Consider the following 18640-nt stretch of genomic DNA (forward strand, 5'->3'; position numbering starts at 1 on the left):
GAAGGACCCCCAAAATGATATGTATTTGGCCATGGACCCCCATCTCGAAATATTTAGTTCCAGGGACCCCCCAGAAGCAAAGTTTTAGTTACAAATGTTCGCTTAAAAAATATGTATATTAAAAGATTTGCCCACATTTTCACAACTTTTCTGTGAGCTTGTATATCTGCTATTTTTCAATAGCTAAAGTATAAAATAATTAAGGCCTTGGGCTCTATAGTAACTCAGTCCCACTTTCCCCCCCTTGTGAAGCCCCTTTCTGCTGCTGCTGCTGCGTTTTCCCATTTAAGTTTTAAGAGATGTACTTTTCCTCAAAAAATAAGCCAGGATAATCAATGAAGCCAGCTATTCTTAATCTTTACTAGTAAAGTTAAAGATTAATCACCTGTGTTTGACTTGGTTTCCTCTGACACGGATATCGTGGAGCTGTTGCCATCTGTGCACTTTTAAATTTTCCATAAGTCAAAGATATCCCGTCGCTCTCGTGGGGCTTTTGCACCTGTCCTAAATATTTGTGTCCAAATGCAAGGCTGAGTTATTTGGCCTCAATGCGGTGCAATCGTTTGGAGAAATCCTAAAACTTGCATTGTGGTTTATGGCTGCTTTGCTGCCTCAGAACCGCACCAGTTTATCATCACGATAGAACCATCCATGTGGCAGAATATATTGGTCCTGTCCAGGGGCGTCACAAGGGGTAGGAAAGTGGGACTGAGTTACTAGGGCCCAAGGTGGTGGAGGGGCCTTAAGTATTTTATACTTTAGCTATTGAAAAATAGCAGATCTACAAGCTCACAGCGCGCTGCGAGCTTGTAGATCTGCTATTTTTGAAAAGTCGTGAAAATGTGTGCAAATCTATGAATATATGTATTTTTTAAGCGAACATTTGTAACTCAAATTTTGCTTCTGGGGGGTCCCTGGAACTCAATATTTTGAGATGGGGTTCCGTGGCCAAATACATACCATTTTGGGGGTCCTTCACATGAAAAGGTTTGAGCTCCACTGACATTTTCATGATTTTTCAAAAATAGCAGATCTACAAGCTCACAGCGCGGCACTCGGTGCCGCGCTGTGAGCTTGTATATCTGCTATTTTTCAATAGTTAAAGCACAGGGCCCCGCAGTGAATCCTTGTACCCGGGGCCCAGAATTTGGTGCGACACCCCTGGTCCTGTCACAGTCCGCTCCTCATAGTCCTAACTTAGCTGTGTTTAAAGGTCTGTTTTTGTTTTAGTTCTCTTCTGTTCTTGTTTCGTCTGGTTTAGGTGTTTAGTCATATTCAGTATCTGTATATGCTCTATTTCAGTATGTTCTGTGTCTTGGTCTGTAGTTCTGTTGGTCTGTATACGGGTGTCTCTTCTTGTGTACTATATCTTATTTTGTAGTAATGTTGTTGTGCTTCCTGTTGTTGTTACATGCATTGTCTTGCCCATAGCTTTCATCTCCCTCAGAAACACTGGATATGAACCAAGATTCAAAAAAGAAAGAATACTATCTACGGTTTACCGAATCAGCTTCACTCAATCTACTTCACTCTAGAGCAGGGGTGGGCAACTTTGATGATGGAAAGGGCCGCTATATTTTCACATTTACTCCAGAGGGCCACAATGCATAAAGCCAAAAATAGCAAAAATATCCGATCTACAAGCTCAAAACGCGTCGCAATATTTTTGGCTATTTTTGAATTGGAATCCAGAAAAATAACATTTTTTTCTTTAATTTCAAATGCATTTATATGTTAACTTTATGAACTTAAATACAAATTAATGATAATTCATTAAAAGACTAATGCTAAGTCATTAAAATACTAATATAGACTGATGTAATTAAAGCCAGTCATGTGTGCATGTTTGGAATTGTAACAGCTTAATTCAATACTATATCAGTATTACAATATTAACCTGCGGGCCGCATTAAGTGAAGGTGGGGGCCGCATGTGGCCCCTGGGCCACCTGTTGCCCATGTATGCTCTAGTCTAGAGTGAAGTAGAGGGAGGCCTTTTTAGGAGACCGGAAGCAGGTCAGAGTCTTTTATTTCCAATGGAAGAGTGAGCATGAACACATAGCCTCTGAACCATTATCCCCATGGTCACTGAACTAAATTATTGGACCCGATCGTCACAAGCCACACGATCTTCCCCAGATATTCGTACTAAAATGGCTTTTTGCAGAGAGATAAAATCAAGCGAAATCTGCTTTATTATCAACCTTTCTCTGTCCCGGCAACACGCTCTCGCGGGTGATCTGGTACCAGTAAACATCGGATGTTCACAAAATCAGACAGCGCCTAGCCTAGTTCCAGACCCTGAATCGCTAGCCACACCCCTTTAAATTTTTTGTTTTGGCGATTCAGGGGTCTAGAAGTGCTCTCATTGAAGAGGCCTTCCTCGGTTGAAAATCCGATCGGCGAATCAGCGTTGTGAATCAGCGTCTTGTGATCAGCGTGGGTGGGGGTTTCCCAGAACACGTGTGTTTCCAAGTACACCAGCCGCCGTACCGTACCGCGCATCCCGTTGCGGTAAAATGCGGTAAAATGCGATCGTATCGATCTCGCTATGAAACACCAGTAGCAGGCATGTTATGTTGTGTTTGATTACTAGTTCGTAGTGCTCCTATTCTGACTGTTTCTTTGGTTAGCAAGTAGCACTAGCAAGCAACAGGCTAGCCACTTGCCAGCCACACATAACAACCATGATAACAACACTATGTCATGTGTTGGTCGGTGAACCAATCGCTGAAGACTGCCTCTTTTTGGCAACGCCCATCCCTGCAATCGCCCTGGGGGGAAGCACTTTCAGACTGAATAATGAAGTGAAATGAAATGTCAATTCAGGCTGAGTGTCAGGCTAGACAGCGCCCACTTAGGAGACCATTTGTAGGATTTGCCTCTAGTGGCACCAATTGGGATGGTCTATATTTAATATCGTTATGGGTGAAATGTCATAACCTACAGAATACCATTAAGCTCACCTTGTGAGTATTACGTACATGGTGTTATTCCTCTGTTTGGCATTCGGTCAAAAAAATGTGTCCAAATGGATTTAAGAGAGTGATAAAGTAGATTTCTAACTAGATTAAAAAACATATTTAAAGGTGAAGTTTTATCATCTATGTTTTGTAGTAATCATTTGCTATAGAGTGTTCAGTTCTTTCCAGCTCTAAACAGAAAAATATATGTTCAGGTGGGTTGCCAATTTCATCCAATCAGGAAAGAGCAGCCAACTTCAAGTGTTACAGTTTAAATTTTGTGTGCTAATTTCTTAGTGTCATCACTTACGATTTCCCTTGTTTATCCTGTATCCTGTGTGCATGGGTTCTCTCTCCTGATTGGATAAAATTGGTGTCCTGATCTGAAAATATATTTTCTGCTTACAAAGATCTGGAGAGATGGGGTCATGCACCCCTGTTACTGAACAAACTCTCTAAATATAGAGCTATTTCTCACCTTTCATGGGGTGTGTATTACTTTTTCACAGCAACACATGCGTGCGCGCGCACGCACGCACGCACTCGCACACACACACACACACACACACACACACACACACACACACACACAGTAGGGCAAGCTTGTGTGTGAGAACACAACACATGTCTCTGACAAATGAAAACACCAGCATTCTGAGGCAGAAAACTTGTAGGTTACAACAATTTTATGCTTCCAAAAAAATGTACACATTGCAGATCACACTGCTATTTTGACTATTTTTGAACATCATTGAAAATGTATGTGAACATGCATCCAACATTTTCAAATTTAGTTTTTGCCCTAAATGCCCAACATAGGAATGCTAGTGTGCATCATGCATGTTATATAACACAAATGGTTAAAAGAATAGGGATGCTCGGTGATCAGAGGCTAGTCGACAAGTATAGACAACCTTGGTGACTAGCCAACAAGGATGGCTATAGTCAACATGACAGTGTTGACTAGCCAACCTCCAAAGACACAGGTCAGAAGCTGGAGATCTAGCCTCTCTCAAACTTTCCATGTTTTGCGATGTTTGTGCGATCTAACATAATCATACTATATTCACACATTCATTTATTTGTTGATTTGTTTGTTTGTTCATTCATTGAGTTTGTTTGATTTAAAATAAAAAATAATAAGAGTTAATTTCATCAAGCGTCTCGCTAGCCAATCACAGCACGTCCTGCGAAGCTTGGCCAAAGGGACCCTGGGCGTACAACAAACCTTGAGCCGTTGGTACCAAGATGTAGGCCATATTATCTAGGCCAGATGCAGGCCATGCTTCAGTTTACCTAAGCCCCGGGCATTGGGCGTACAACAAACCTTGAGCCGTTTGTGCCAAGATAAGCCATATCTAGGCCAGATGTAGGCCACGCTTCAGTTAAGCCACATGGCTGCAGTTTCCACCCGAGTCCTGCCACAAATTTAAAAAAAAAGAAAAATCACACCTGTGTGAAGTGAGCGGTGCTGATGATGATAATCAAATACTGATCACATGATGCCATGGGAAAACCCTTGGAAAAACAGATGGCGTAAAACACAAAGCCAAGTAAGGAGCGGTTAGCCACTTTCACATTTGGGATTGTAACATGAAGCCCCCTCCCCCCGGCCAGTAGTCCCAGGCTAACCTGCCGCTGCGGGTGAACGCTAATCTGTCGACGCGGGTGAACGCTAATCTGTCGACGCGGGTGAACGCTAATCTGTCGACGCGGGTGAATGCTAACCTGCCGACGCAGGTGAATGCTAACCTGGTGAATGCTAATGCCTAAACCTTAACTCTAACCCTAACCGGAGTACTGGGGATTTGAAACAGTGTGACATCGAAACATCGATGTCACGCTGTTAGCCCCTCCAGCTGGGCGGGCTGGCTAATGCTTTATCCTCAAGCTGCTATTTTCTGCGAGTGATGCCGGAGTGTAAACTAACCATAATAATAGATGGATGGGACAGGGGACATGCTCATTAGATGGGATACTTTAGAAAGCACCCATTGCAGGCTGACAGCAACTTGATGACGGCCCAGCAGTAGGCTAGTCGTTTAAAAGTATTTTTGAAATCTTGTCAAAGTCTTGTAGTGTGAGGTAGACATAAAAAGAGGTCAAGAAAGGCACTTGTGAGCTGGGCAGAAGTGTGTGTGTGTGTGTGTGTGTGTGTGTGTGTGTGTGTGTGTGTGTGTGTGTGTGTGTGTGTGTGTGTGTGTGTGTGTAAATGACAATTAAGATCATACATACTAGGTTTCAGAAAGATCTATTCAAATATTGGTTCTCAGCCTAATTCATCAATTTGGGGCGGCTAGCATCTCCTTGAATGCAGTAAAATCTATAAATGCATGGAATTAATGAATATCTGCGCAGAACCAAAAATCGAATATCTCTGTATACACCATATGTCTCTCCACCTGTCTGTCTGCTCTTTTATGCCCATGTAAGGAGATCTCTGATGTCACCAATATGACATCATAGTATTGTCAGGCTGGCCTCCAAGTACTTTGACAATGGGTATTGCACTATGGGTATGATGGATACAATGGGTATTGCTTAAGGAGAGGGGAATGTGCTCCTAACTCCATTTAGAACATAGCCTAGTCTTCCCAGAGAACATTAGGGACCACTGGGAAAAAAGATCAGGTTAAAAAAAAAATGCTGGTGACTTGCATCATGATGGGAGGAGGGGACATGTGTCACTTCCCTGATAAACCAACCAGTAGAGGTCACCAGCGACAAGGGACTACACTACAAGGGTAAGGAGAATCTCAGGACCTAAAATGGGACAAAACGGGGGAAAGCTAAGGATTGGGGGAAAACAAGCATTGGAATAAACCCTTGACGGGGGTTGACACAATGTGGTTTCCACCCAGTGCAATCAAGTAGGCTAAACCTAAATACTGTATGACTCAATTAAATAACTAAATTACACATTGTGTATTACTCTGCCATGATGTCAATATTACCACGGTTATCTCCAGTCGTTACTCTGTAAACTAAAAATGTAAAAGGCACTCTGTCTTAGCACAGCAAATGCAAAAACACAAACAAAAAACTAACAAAAAAAAAGATTCTGACAATTTCCTAATATTACAAAACCCAGATAAGGGATTTTTTGTTTAGTTTTGGTTTTTATTATAAATAGGCCTAAAAAAATTCAACTTCGTGTTTATTGACTTCACTATTTGAATTCAAATCAATCTGTATCACCAGATCCGGATGTTCTTCCAAATTCAAATAGTGTCTTTGCAGAGATTGTCCAGCGAGAGGGATTCCATGGGTTTCATGCAATCTGAACAGTCATGGATGTTCATCTCTGGGGTCTCATATACATTTTAAAGAAACGGTGAGGCACAGAGTGTCTCTAATTTTTTTGGGGGTAAACCCCCGTGGACCCGGCGTTGAGAACCAGTGTCCAATACTGGAAACCAAATTCAGCAGGCTGCTCCGTCCAAAGCTTGTGCATAAGATAATCTGGGGCCGGGCTTCTTGGTAACTATCAGCACGGCCGAAGGCACCAGGCCCAGCTCTTTGAGGGGCTTCTCCATGTCCATTTCGGTGTACACGTGGTGCGGGTAGGCCGACAGCAGGTTGAAGTCCTGGCCCTCTGGACCGGACTTGGTCTGCACATAGACGCGCACCGCCGCCAGAGACTCCTGGGCCTTGAAGACCGCCGTGATGGCCGAGCCGTCCAGCAGACGCACCTGGATCCTGCTCTCGTCATACTCCTTTTTGGCGGACAGAGGAGGAGGACCCTCACTGCTGCTGGTGATGGGCGGCGGTGACGTGTCCAAGGTAGGGGAAGACGGCGGTCCGCCGACACACTTGCGCATCCTCTCTGCCCGGTCGCGCGCTATCTTCTCCTGCACCCGCTGCTTGGCAATCTTGTCCTCCATCTTCTCTCTCCGCTGCAAATCGACCAGCTTCATCCTCTCCTCGTCCATCATCCTCTGTCGGACCTGCGTCAGCTCCTGGCCTTGCTTCCTCCGCTGCTTCTCCCTCTCCACCTCCTCCACCCGCTCCCTCTCGATGCGCTCGGCTTGTTTCGCTCGCATGAGCTCCTCCAGCTTTTTGACCTTCTCGCGTTTCTCCATCTCCATCACGTCCACGCTGTCCTTTGTCGCCCCTTCAGCGGTGCCTGCTGCCGTGGGCTGTGCTGCCGTGCTGGCCTGGCTGTCCGCTGCTGCTGCAGGCCTGAGGACATTCCCTACAGGAGGCACGTAGGGCTCGTCGATGTCCGGGTCATTCTGGTGCTCCTGTAACCAGTCCATGGCCCGTTCGATTCCCTGGTTCCCTGTGTTTGCCACTGCCTTCTCCGCGCTGTTCTTCCCAAAGCCCATCTCCAACAGGGACTCTAGTGTTGTTTGTTCTGCCATCTTTGGATCTGGAGCTGAAAATGTTCCAGTTTTTTTTATATGATCGTTTTGCTGTGATGTAACTGTCCATATTTGGTCACTGCAGGCTGCAGCTGTAGAGGACATCCACATTTGGACGTCATACGTCGCATGACATAGAGGGAGAGAGCACGTACTACGTAGTAATGCTGTCAACATGGTCTACTGTAGGTCCTATGAGACTATAGCTGTACCTCACCACAACAATGGTGGCGTAAGAGATTCCCTAAAATGAATATTATTTTTACATGCACCGATTATCAAGTATATGCAATGGTGTAGTTTCATTAGCTCCTTTCGGAAACCTGAGGGAGAGGTTCCGAAAGGAGCTATAGTTGCATGCTATTTGGGGGAACTGTTTTCTTTTACTTGTAACAGAGTATTTCTGCTTTGCCTCTATAGATCGTCCTCAGACAAGCCCTCCATCGTCACCTCCAGCCATGGTTCTCCATACTGTGTACATCTTGTCAGCTCGGCAGTACTTAATTGTTCTCCTGCATCTTTCTTATGTAGGTCCCTGTAAGCGAGTTTATGTTCTGTAGGGTGGAAACGGGATAACCATGCCCCAAAACCATTTTTTAAGCTTGTGATTGGCTGAACCGGAGGTAGGGAGCGCTCCATTGTGGTCACTTGGACAGCGCAGAGGTGCACCTAAACCTAACCTTAAAGGCCCAGTTCAGGGAAATAAGCTATTTGTTTATATACATATTGTACATGTAGAATAGTTGTTTCTAAATCCCTGTTAAAAAAATTGGAACTGTATCTTACAGCATTGTAGAATAAGACCACTTAACTTTTTTTTAATCATGTCTGGGATAGCATATTTTCAGGCTTTCAACCTCGTACGTATCACGGTAATACTGTAATATGTAATGAGCCTACTGTACTTTTATGCGCCAGTTCATGCTTGTATGGTTGGGTTGCTATAAAGCTAATCTGTGCTGATGAGCCTGTGTTCTGTGGCTCTCTTCCGTCCTTTTACACACACACACACACACACACACACACACACACACACGACACGGCACAGCGGCACTGTCGGTACAGACAGAGACAGAAAGAGAGAGGGAGACAGGAGAAAGTGGAGCAGCTTGCTAGCACGCACACACACACGCGCGCGCGCGTGCGGATGTGCGTGCGTGTGCCTGCATTAATCCACCACGGATCCGCGGAGTTCGGTTAGCATAGGCTATGCTAAGCATAGCTTAGCTAGCTAAGCATAGCCTAGCTATGCTAACTCTAACTGCTAGCAAGCTCCACTTTCTGCTGTCTCCCTCTCTCTCTTTCGCTCTCTTTCTGTCTGTGCCGCTGCGCCGTGTCGTGTGTGTGTGTGTGTGTGTGTGTGTGTGTGTGTGTGTGTGTGTGTGTACGCGCGCGTGCATGCCTGCCTCCCTCTGGCGCAGCCCCACTGACACTATGTAGCCAATCACAATACAACGTGTGTGTGACAGTGGTGGAAAAAGTACTCAAATGTTTTACTTGAGTAAAAGTATCACTACTGCAATTTAGAAGTACTCTGTTACAAGTAAACGTCCAGGATTCAATTCCATTTATTTGAGGAAAGGAATTGTATTGGTATTGGAAAAAGTATTGGTATCCTAAAACGTTTTTAAAAATACTTATTATGCAGTATGTCTCATTTAAAGTTTTCAAATGTATAAAAATATTTTGAAATCAGATCTACAAGCAAGCCCGACACATTGTGAGCTTTTTACTTAAAAAAAAAAAATCACACCCGTGTGAAGTGGAGCTGTGTGTGTGTGTGTGTGTGTGTGTGTGTGTGTGTGTGTGTGTGTGTGTGTGTGTGTGTGTGTGTGGTTCATGTGTACCGATTTTTGTGACATTTGAAGAAAATATGTAGGAAAAGGAGCAAAAAGTGTGTTTTGGAGAAAATTCAAGATGGCGGAAAATCTATCATGGCGCAAATGGGCGTGGGAGGGAAAAAATATTTTTAATTTTCCGACCTACGGTTCAAGAGTTACAGGCCAAAACGTAAAGTGGGGTGTTATGGCGCCACCATGCGGCCAAATGACACAATTATTTTTTATTTAATCCTTGAAATCATTATGAACCTCCTCTCCAAGTCTTGAAACTCTAGCCCCTATGGTTTGCGAGAGACAAATAATTGAATGTGAGTTTTTGCAATTCCCATTATAAGTCAATGGGGAAAATTAATTCACTAATAAATTAATATCAATTAAACTATAGAACCTTTCTCTTAGAAAAGTAATAGCCCACGATTCCCGAGTAAGCCGGTCGATTTGACATATGGCGCGAGTGTGTGGTGGCAAAACTGTGGGACTAGTGGCGTGCCGAAGTTTAGGAAGTTCAGGCTACATACACACAGACACACACACAGACAGACAGACAGACACACACACACACACACACACACACAGACCCACACGGCCACGTATAGGGAGCCTGTGTTTCACACAGCTCCAAAAATTGAAAATAATAATAATAATACTCAAGTAAAGACAAAATACCTGAGTACAAAGTACTTGAGTAAATGTACTTAATTACTTTATTTTTGAGTAAATGTACTTTAGTGCCTTTTTTTTTTTTTTTTTTTTTACATCACTGAAAACTAAAGCAGACACCTCTGTGAATGGGCGTGGCTTCATACTGCACATAGGCCACGCCCCTACAGTCCTTGGCCAGAAAGGCCAGAAAAATATGTATTGGATTTGACAGATTTTGAAACAAAATTTTTCATGATTAAAATTGTGTCTGTTGGTTAATAATACATTACTCTGTTGTGTGACAAACTGGGAATACACTTGTTATCATCTTTATTTGACTGAACAACCCCTTTAACCCTAACCCTAACCTCAGTAAAACTAACGCGGTGAATGCTATGCTGGTGAAATGCTAACCTGCCGACACTGGTGAGTAGCTAACCTGCAGACGCTGGTGAGTAGCTAACCTGCCGACGCTGGTGAGTAGCTAACCTGCCGATCTCCACCGAAAACGAGCACTCTATCCTGTTTCCAACCAACAGAACGTAATTTAGCCCCCTGTAACCGGTGCCCATGTGTTGCTTTTTATTTTCCTTAATGGGGCACTGGGACCTTATGTTGATACAAGTACAAGTATGTTACTTATCAATCTGGCTAGCCATCGTAAAAGAAAAGGTCCTTTTGTCCTTTTCACTGGAGCTCAGTTGTAACTCCAGTTAGTCTGTTCTTGAGAGACTAGTTACTTATAAACTGCTATGTGAAGTAACAGTTTTGGACGTATGAGGTGCCTCCGTGGGGTGAGTAGCGATACCTGCCGACGCTCCATTGTCGAAATGATGTGCGTTCGAAAAAGCGAGATTTCCCCATATGAGGTTTCCATACAACAGCAACGGTAGGCTGACTGATCTCACTCACTCCATGACAAAATGTTCTAATTTAACCCAAAGTGAAATGGCTTAAGTAGGACCATGCACCCCATTAGAATTCAGTGGCTCCCGAAAGCTCATTTCTGCTGCTTTTTATTCATTATGGTCATTTGCTTTATCTGCTTAATATTGTATGGGTGAGCACTGAGCACGGAGCCAGGGACACATGATTAGTGGCCATTAATTGCCATAATGTTTTTGTATTATAAAGAGAATTGGTGTGCATTAGTTATACATTTTGTCTTCTTACAATAAATGCGAGAAGTCTCTGTGAGTGTGTGTGTATGAAATCCGCGTATCTCGAGAACCGTTCGTCCCACCGGCTTCAGATTCGGCGCGCGCGTGGGGCGAGATGCCACAGGGCATAAACGGACACAGACAGACAGATACAGAGATCTCTATATACGGGCATAAAATGGACGCAGACAGACAGATACTGATATCTCCATATATGGGCATAAATCGACACAGGCAAACAGATGGTCAAAACAGGTCCTATGACAACAGGTATAATGGAGTTTGCATTAAAGGGTTAGGGTTCATTCCCTATTTACATCGTTCCCAAGTAGGCCGGACCTCGACTAGACGCTCGGCCGCCCGTCAGGCAGATATAGAGATCTCCATATATGGGCATAAAATGGACGTAGACAGACAGATATCTCCATATATGGGCATAAATGGACACAGGCAAACAGATGGTCAAAACGGGTTCTATGACAACAGGTATAATGGGGTTTGCATTAAAGGGCGGGGAATTCATTCCCCATTTACGGTACATCGTTCCCGAGTTGGCCAGGTCGCCGACTAGGCGCTCAGCTGCCCGAAGAGCGGCCGAGCTTCTAGTACTTAAAGTTAAGCTTCATATACAAGCTCAGGCTAGTGCATGAGACAGCCAAGTACAACAAAATGAGTTGTTGTGATTACTCACTGTGTTAGTCGTGTTTAAGTCTATTTTTGTTTAGTTTTATGTAACTTTTTGTAACCTTTGAAGATGCTGTCAGTATCTGACGGCATCCATCTTCCGCGGTCACTCCAGCTGCAAGGGCAGCGGCCTGTGACGGAGACGGGGCCGCGACAGTCCATCCGCCTGCATGTCCTCTCTCACCGCATCCATAAACTAGGGGTGTCTTTTCCTCTTCTCCTCTTGCCTGGCAGCTGCATCTTCAGCATGGCAGTGTAACCCCACATCGCTCGTCGCACACGTCCAAAACTGCTTTATCCCCAAACCTTCTAACCTGGGCTGACCATCTAATGCAGTCAGTGACTGGGTTAGAAAAATAAATATTTAAACAGGATCTACAAAGTATCCAAAGAGTGTATATATACTCTTTGAATAAACAATTATGCCCTTTGACCCGGAAAGAAAATCAGTCTTGTAGGCTATATATATTGAAACATACATACACTAGTTTGCACAGTAGCCTATCTATAATGCATTAGGATTGGATTAAACTCCCTTCTCTGGTTGGTTGCAAGTATCTATAATGTCTTGTGAATCCTCCCACAGGCTACTTTCTTGGTGGTCGACCTTTTAGCCCACTGGTTCTCAAAGTAAGGTATTGGGACCACCAGAGGAGCAAATGGACCCTTAGAGCTAGGTCTGTAATTCTGAGAGTGTACAAATGGAAACCTGGACCTGTATGTTCCATTTTGTACACTCTCAGAGTTATGGGGGTGTTTGACGTTAAAAGAGTCGCAAAGTCGCATTACACTGGACCCTAGCCTGGCAAGCCAGACTCATACTGTGCATTCACTCACTCGTTCCTTCCCAGTTCCCACAATATGAAACTGGACTTTGGCCTATAGGCAGCTTAAAAGGTGGGCGGGAGTACTTGCCTTGACAGACAGACTCCTCTAACCAATCAGCGTAGCAAAACATCTGACGTCATCACAGTGCAGCAGGTCGGAAGAGCGGCAAACACATCTTTTCGGCCGATGAGCTCCACTAGTGCATACACCTGTTCCTTTTTAATTGTTGTAATTGATTCAAACTCTGAAATAACTTCACTTATTGCTTGTTTTATCGTTTCAGCGTTAACTGTTACACTTTTTGCATAAAGGGCAGCCATTGTTGTTTTTAAAATGCCAAAGTATGTATTCTACAGTACATCACCATCTACTAATGGATCAACCAGGGGAAGCTTTCACTTGTTGTGCGGACAGCAGTTGAAACGCAGTCACTGATTGGCCCCGATCATTTTCTGATTTCTCATACTCGGTGCCTATAGGCCAAAGTCCAGACCTGATACTGGGGAAGGAATGAGTGAGCACAGGCTACTGGACCCCAGAAGGCAAAGTGCCACGGATATACAAAAATATAATAATATATTACCAGAAACACATAAAGAGCCCTGAATGGCCATATTATGTCTCTAATATAACTCTGAGAGTGTACAAATGGAACCGAATTTGGTTCCATTTGTAGTTTTGTACCCTCTCAGAATTAAGGGGGTCCTTGCAAATAACCCATTAACCTCTAGTAGTCACATTCCTAATATGCCATAGTGTCGTAGTAAACTAGAACTGCACTCTGTCGAGGTGCCAACTTGCACGCTCTGCTGGCGCTCAGAACTGCACCTTTCTAGTTGGGTATTATGATCAAAACGAGAACATTATAACGGTGTGTAAAAAAAGAAAAGGTTTGCCACGGACAAGGACTAAGTCTTTGCCACGGACACATTCATCTGGGTATGGACATAATGACGATCCCAGAAGGCAAAAGAAAGAGAGGGAGGCCTAAAATAATATGCCATAAGAAGGAACTGCAGCAACACCATAGAGGGACCATAGAGAAGATGATCAAAGACAGATGGAAGTGGAGAGACTTTGTTGCTGCCCAATGTGCCAGCCGGCATAATGCGGATAAGTAAGTATACGTTGAAGTTAAAAGTTTGAGAACCACTGGTCTAATGCCTATCAAACAGGGCGCCCTTGAAATTCAAAAGGTTGAGAATTTGATAACATGTATATCAAATATCTGACTACTGAATGAAACAAATTAAAATCTGTCCAGGGTGGTCACAAAAGCCTGATTAGACAATGCTATTTCCCAAAAAAAGTGAAATGTACCTTTAATGCTGCTCTCACTCTCGTTTTACACTTTTGAGTAATGGCATCTTCTTCTTTAGTGCCTGAATGCTTTTAAGGAGGTTTGTTCCGGTCTTAAAGCTCTCCTGGAGAGTATTAAAAAGAGTCCATTACAACCTAACTTCAAAGATTATTGGGATCAGGGGCGTCACAAGGGGTAGGAAAGTGGGACTGAGACCAGGACCCGAGGTGGAGGGGCCCTAGTAACTTTAGCTATTGAAAAATAGCAGATATACAAGCTCACAGCGCGGCACCGAGTGCCGCGCTGCGAGCTTGTAGATCTGCTATTTTTGAAAAGTCGTGAAAATGTGCGCAAATCTTTGAATATATGTATTTTTTAAGTGAACATTTGTAACTCAAATTTTGCTTCTGGGGGGTCCCTGGAACTAAATATTTTGAGATGGGGGGGTCCTTCACATGAAAAAGTTTGAGCATCACTGACATGGAAACATAGGTTTCTTGGCACACATTTTCACGATTTTTCAAAAATAGCAGATCTACAAGCTCGCAGCGCGGCACTCGGTATATCTGCTATTTTTCAATAGTTAACATTAATGGGGGGCCCGCAGTGAATCCTTGTACACAGGGCCCAGAATTTGGTGTGACGCCCCTGATTGGGATTACCATAGGCCAGTAAACACTTTGGTCTTTATTCTCGGAATGCTGTTATGTCGGGTGCCCACAGGGAGGCGCCCTTTAGCCAGTAAAGTCTTTGTCCGTTTTGATTAAACGAAAGCAAGATTTTCCTCAAGTTCAAAACACCACGGGACCCTGGCTGGCTGGCACACAGAATAATATCCTATTAGCGAGTGTCTAGTCTGGGCTATAGCTATAGGACAAAATACATACCGTCACCTTGGTGTATGACCTGCCCTGCTGGCTGCTTTACATCACAGCTTGTGAGACATCCTTGATCAGTAGGCTATCATGACAGGCTTACCTTACAAAATCAACTTTCCAGACACATTAAATACACCACTGGGACCAGAAGGTCTTTTAGGCTCTTTTGGGCTCTCTATACCATTAGCAATACATTGCCTAATATACAAATTACGCACTTAAGTCATCATTAAATGGTTTTAATCAGCGCACGTGCTCAAAAACATGTAATGAGCACACTGCCTCTCTTACTTGTGTGTGTGTGTGTGTGTGTGTGTGCGTGCGTGCGTGCCTGCGTGCGTGTGTGTGTGTGTGTGTGTGTGTGTGTGTGTTCCCGCTTGTATTACAATACTTGTGAGGACCAAACACCTTATGTCCCCATCGAATTTGAGAAATAGACATTGTTGTAATAATATTTTTAGAATTTGGTGTGCAATTAAGAACATTGGCAAGAATGTATGAAATGGCATTCATCACTATACAATAGGCCTATGTGAGGGAGAGAGAGAGAGAGAGAGAGAATGAGCCAATGAATGAATGAATGAATGAATGAATGAAAGCGAGATAATGAGAGAGATAATGAAAGCGAGAGAATGAGAGAGAGTGAGAGAATGAGAGGGGGAAGAGAGGCAAAAAGAGAGAAATGAGAGAGAACACGAGAGAGGAAGAAAGGGGAGAGAGGGGGCTAGCCGTGTGCGCGTGTCGCGCGCGCGGGAACAAGTGGACGATTCCACGGATGAGACGGAGACGCTCTCTCTCTCTCTCTCTCTCTCTCTCTCTCTCTCTCTCTCTCTCTCTCTCTCAGTGGTGATGCGGAGCTGTCCTTTCAGCACCAGTAGGAGAGGCTCGCCTCAGCGCAGCGTATAGAGCAAGCCTTTTGGCTTCGGGAGTAGCAGGGAGAAAACCAAAAAGAGAAATGGACCCTATGATCTCACCCGCTGAACAGGTAAGATGTTTTTGACATATTTAAATAGACTGCCTGGGCTTCTCAAACGGTTACTTGTCAAGGAGGAGGACCCCTCCCCAATGCACACATAACTCTGAGAGTGGAACCAAATGGACCGTGAGGGGTCCATTTGGTTCCATTTTGTGCACTCTCAGAGAAACAAGACATGCGAGGGTCCATTTGGTTCCATTCTGTGCATGCACCTCAGAGTTACAAGACACGTGAGGGTACATATAATTTGCAACGCCCTGAAGGAACACCCAGCCAGGGGTCCCCACACACGGATCCCCACTTTGAGAACCACTGGTCTAACTTAATTCAACATGTTTGCAGACTGTATCGTTGCCACTGATTTATAGCCTGACTATATCCATCTTTAGATCAATCAGTCTAGCTTGCAGTCTAGTATAGGCTACAATAAAACAAGCATAGGTCTATATTTTGCTCGTGTTATTATAGCCTAATGCATTTCAGTTGAATTGAATAGCTATTCGTTGTCAGCTCAGCTGTGCATGCCGGAGACTATCCTATATCCCTGCACCAGGGGAATGTGGTTTGAAGTGATAAGATATGCCTCCTTGTGCGTGTGCGTGTGCGTGCGTGTTTCAGCATGCAGTGAGTGCTGAGTTGTTGTTGTTGTTGTTGTTGTTTTGGTTTTGTGTCGTTACAAAAAGGAGTGAACAAACATGTTTTTTGAAAACTTGAACGTATAGCCTACCCTTGATATTAAATTAAACTTCTGTTTTTACTTCAGAGACCCATATATGCCGTTTGCTTTCATATTAATCATTATTCTATTTGCTTCAATTGTCAGATGTGCCTATAGTGGATTAGTGGTTCATTCATGTGGTTAACTTAGGGTTCATTTGAGAAAAATAAGTAGCTTAAGTGTCAGTGGAATTAGGATACTATAGGCCTATACATCACTGGATTATTTTTAGGCATTCTTTTTACAGTGCAATATTGAAATTCAATACGTTCGAATTCCCGTGTGAATGTGCGCGCGACATAGCCCTCGCTGGAAATAGACAGACAGACAGACAGACAGACAGACAGACAGACAGACAGACAGACAGACAGAGAAACAGACAGAGAGAAATACACACACACACACACACACACACACACACACACACACACAGAGAGAGAGAAAGAGAGAGAGAGAGAGGGGGGGGGGGGGGACTATTTCAGTATTGGCCAGACTACAGACTACTAATGCAGCTAACTAACTGCAGTATTGTTTAGTTGTGCTAGGCTACTATTTCAGTGCTGTAAAATCAAACGTTTCAGAGGCCATATCAAGTGTGACGCCACACTTCATGTGAGAATGAACCATTATAACCGGTTAAACAACGTGACCAGCTGCACGTCATTATGTCGCCGTCGGCTGCACAGGTGCGCCTTAGCTGCCTTGATAATGAGGCACCCAGCGCCACACGAGGGCGTTTATTGAAGCGGCAGCTCTGGTGACAGGCAGCGCCAAGTCATTACAATAAACGATTGCTTTTTTTTTTTATGACAGCGCGTCTCCCCTGACAGCGTTGGGGGTGTCGTGTGTGTCCGTGTGTTATGAGTCCGTCCTACGTGATTTTTTCTTTTTTTTTTTTCTCCCACGATTTTGTAACCCATTTTTCACCCAGTGCCGATTGCCTAAACTGTAATCCTGGGTGCTACTTTCCCTCTGCGGCTCTGCCAACCTGTGGAGAGCCCCGAACTGAGCTCCCTTCAGAGGAGAGACAGGCCGCTTCTTTCCCAGTTGGACGTAGCGCATGGAAGGAACACTTTAACAATTCCCCCCTCCATAGAGACCAGGATTATTGCATGTTTTTGTGAGGGTAGCAGGGTAGGCCTACCTACCCTAGGAGATACAGGGGGAACATGCAACTCCACACAGAAAGGCCCTTCCCCAACCCCACCTAGGCTACGTGACTGTTTTTTGAGTGAAGAAGTAGACTATTATTATTGGCCTAGATTAATCTTATTAAAAATGTCTTTGAAAACGTTCAAAGCTGCTTTGCGCCAGTCTCTGGAAACGACTGATAGGCCTAATTCAGTTGTTGTTGTTTTGCTTCATTTTTTTCTTTTCTTTTTACCCTTCAGTTCAGTTTCAAACCGGTAAGAGCCCCACTTAATTGCTTCCACAGTAGCCTGTGAGTTTGTTAGAGATAGTTTGTATCTCATTTGGCACATTAAATTCATATCAAATCAAACGTATAATTAGGAAATGAGTCAGACCCATTGCAAATGTGTTAATTAAAATGTAATTTAATGTGACACTAGACAGTTATTTTGTCAGTAATGTTGCAATCATGGATGTGTGGAGAGAGAGAGAGAGAGAGAGAGAGAGAGAGAGAGAGAGAGAGAGAGATTCCTAGATATAAATATATACGGTAAGCTAGATTCTGTGATAGACATATGAATACTGTACCATACATAAGCAGATGAAAGCTCTCTGGAATTGGGTCAGTAGATTGGGTTGTGTGTGTGGTGCGTAGAGGTATAGGCATCTTTTATGAGCATTTCTCTTTGTCTTTATTTCAAACAGGCTCCTATAAGGATGTAAGACCCCAGCCTCTTGGGTGAGACCCTCGCCTCCTCTCTTCAGCAACCAGACCTCCCTGAAACTGCAGCCCCCCGGTAGCCTATTCCCAAACCCCCCCAGTGATGCTTCAGGCCCAGTAGCCCACCACTCCTCCCCCTCTCCTCAAAGTGACGCCTGGAACACCAATCGGAAGCTTTACACACCTCCGATAGGTCACACCCGCTTAGGTGGGACACTTGTCCCCTCCCCAGTCCTACCCCTGAGCAGGGGGACGCTTGTCCCCTGTCCTAACCCTTAGGGGGGAGACCATGTTCTGCTGGCTTGGCCATTGACGCACAACACATCCAGGACCGCCGTCTCCACATACCGCCACCACCGGTCGTCTCACAGTCAAACGCGTGGCCAAAACACCCCCACCCCTCCGTCGCACCGGGCGCCCCTGCGTGCCCCGAAC

The 18640-nt window shown here is 44.3% G+C and overlaps 1 protein-coding gene across 1 annotated transcript; it reads right to left on the reverse strand.

Moving 5' to 3' along the window:
• Positions 1-6351: 6351 nt before the first annotated feature.
• LOC308293481 (UBX domain-containing protein 1-like) lies at positions 6352-7833 on the reverse strand. Its single transcript, XM_080736023.1, has one exon. It carries the CDS (start codon positions 7501-7503, stop codon positions 6385-6387), a length of 1119 nt encoding a protein of 372 aa, XP_080592149.1. The 5' UTR covers positions 7504-7833; the 3' UTR covers positions 6352-6384.
• Positions 7834-18640: the final 10807 nt, after the last annotated feature.

This window comes from Nannobrachium achirus, assembly GCF_963921795.1.
Source record: "Nannobrachium achirus genome assembly, chromosome: 11".
NCBI lineage: Eukaryota > Metazoa > Chordata > Actinopteri > Myctophiformes > Myctophidae > Nannobrachium > Nannobrachium achirus.

Excerpts from the sequence above, each read along its gene's own strand:
- LOC308293481 (XM_080736023.1), bottom strand. The coding sequence starts at position 7,503 with ATGTTGACAGCATTACTACGTAGTACGTGCTCTCTCCCTCTATGTCAT.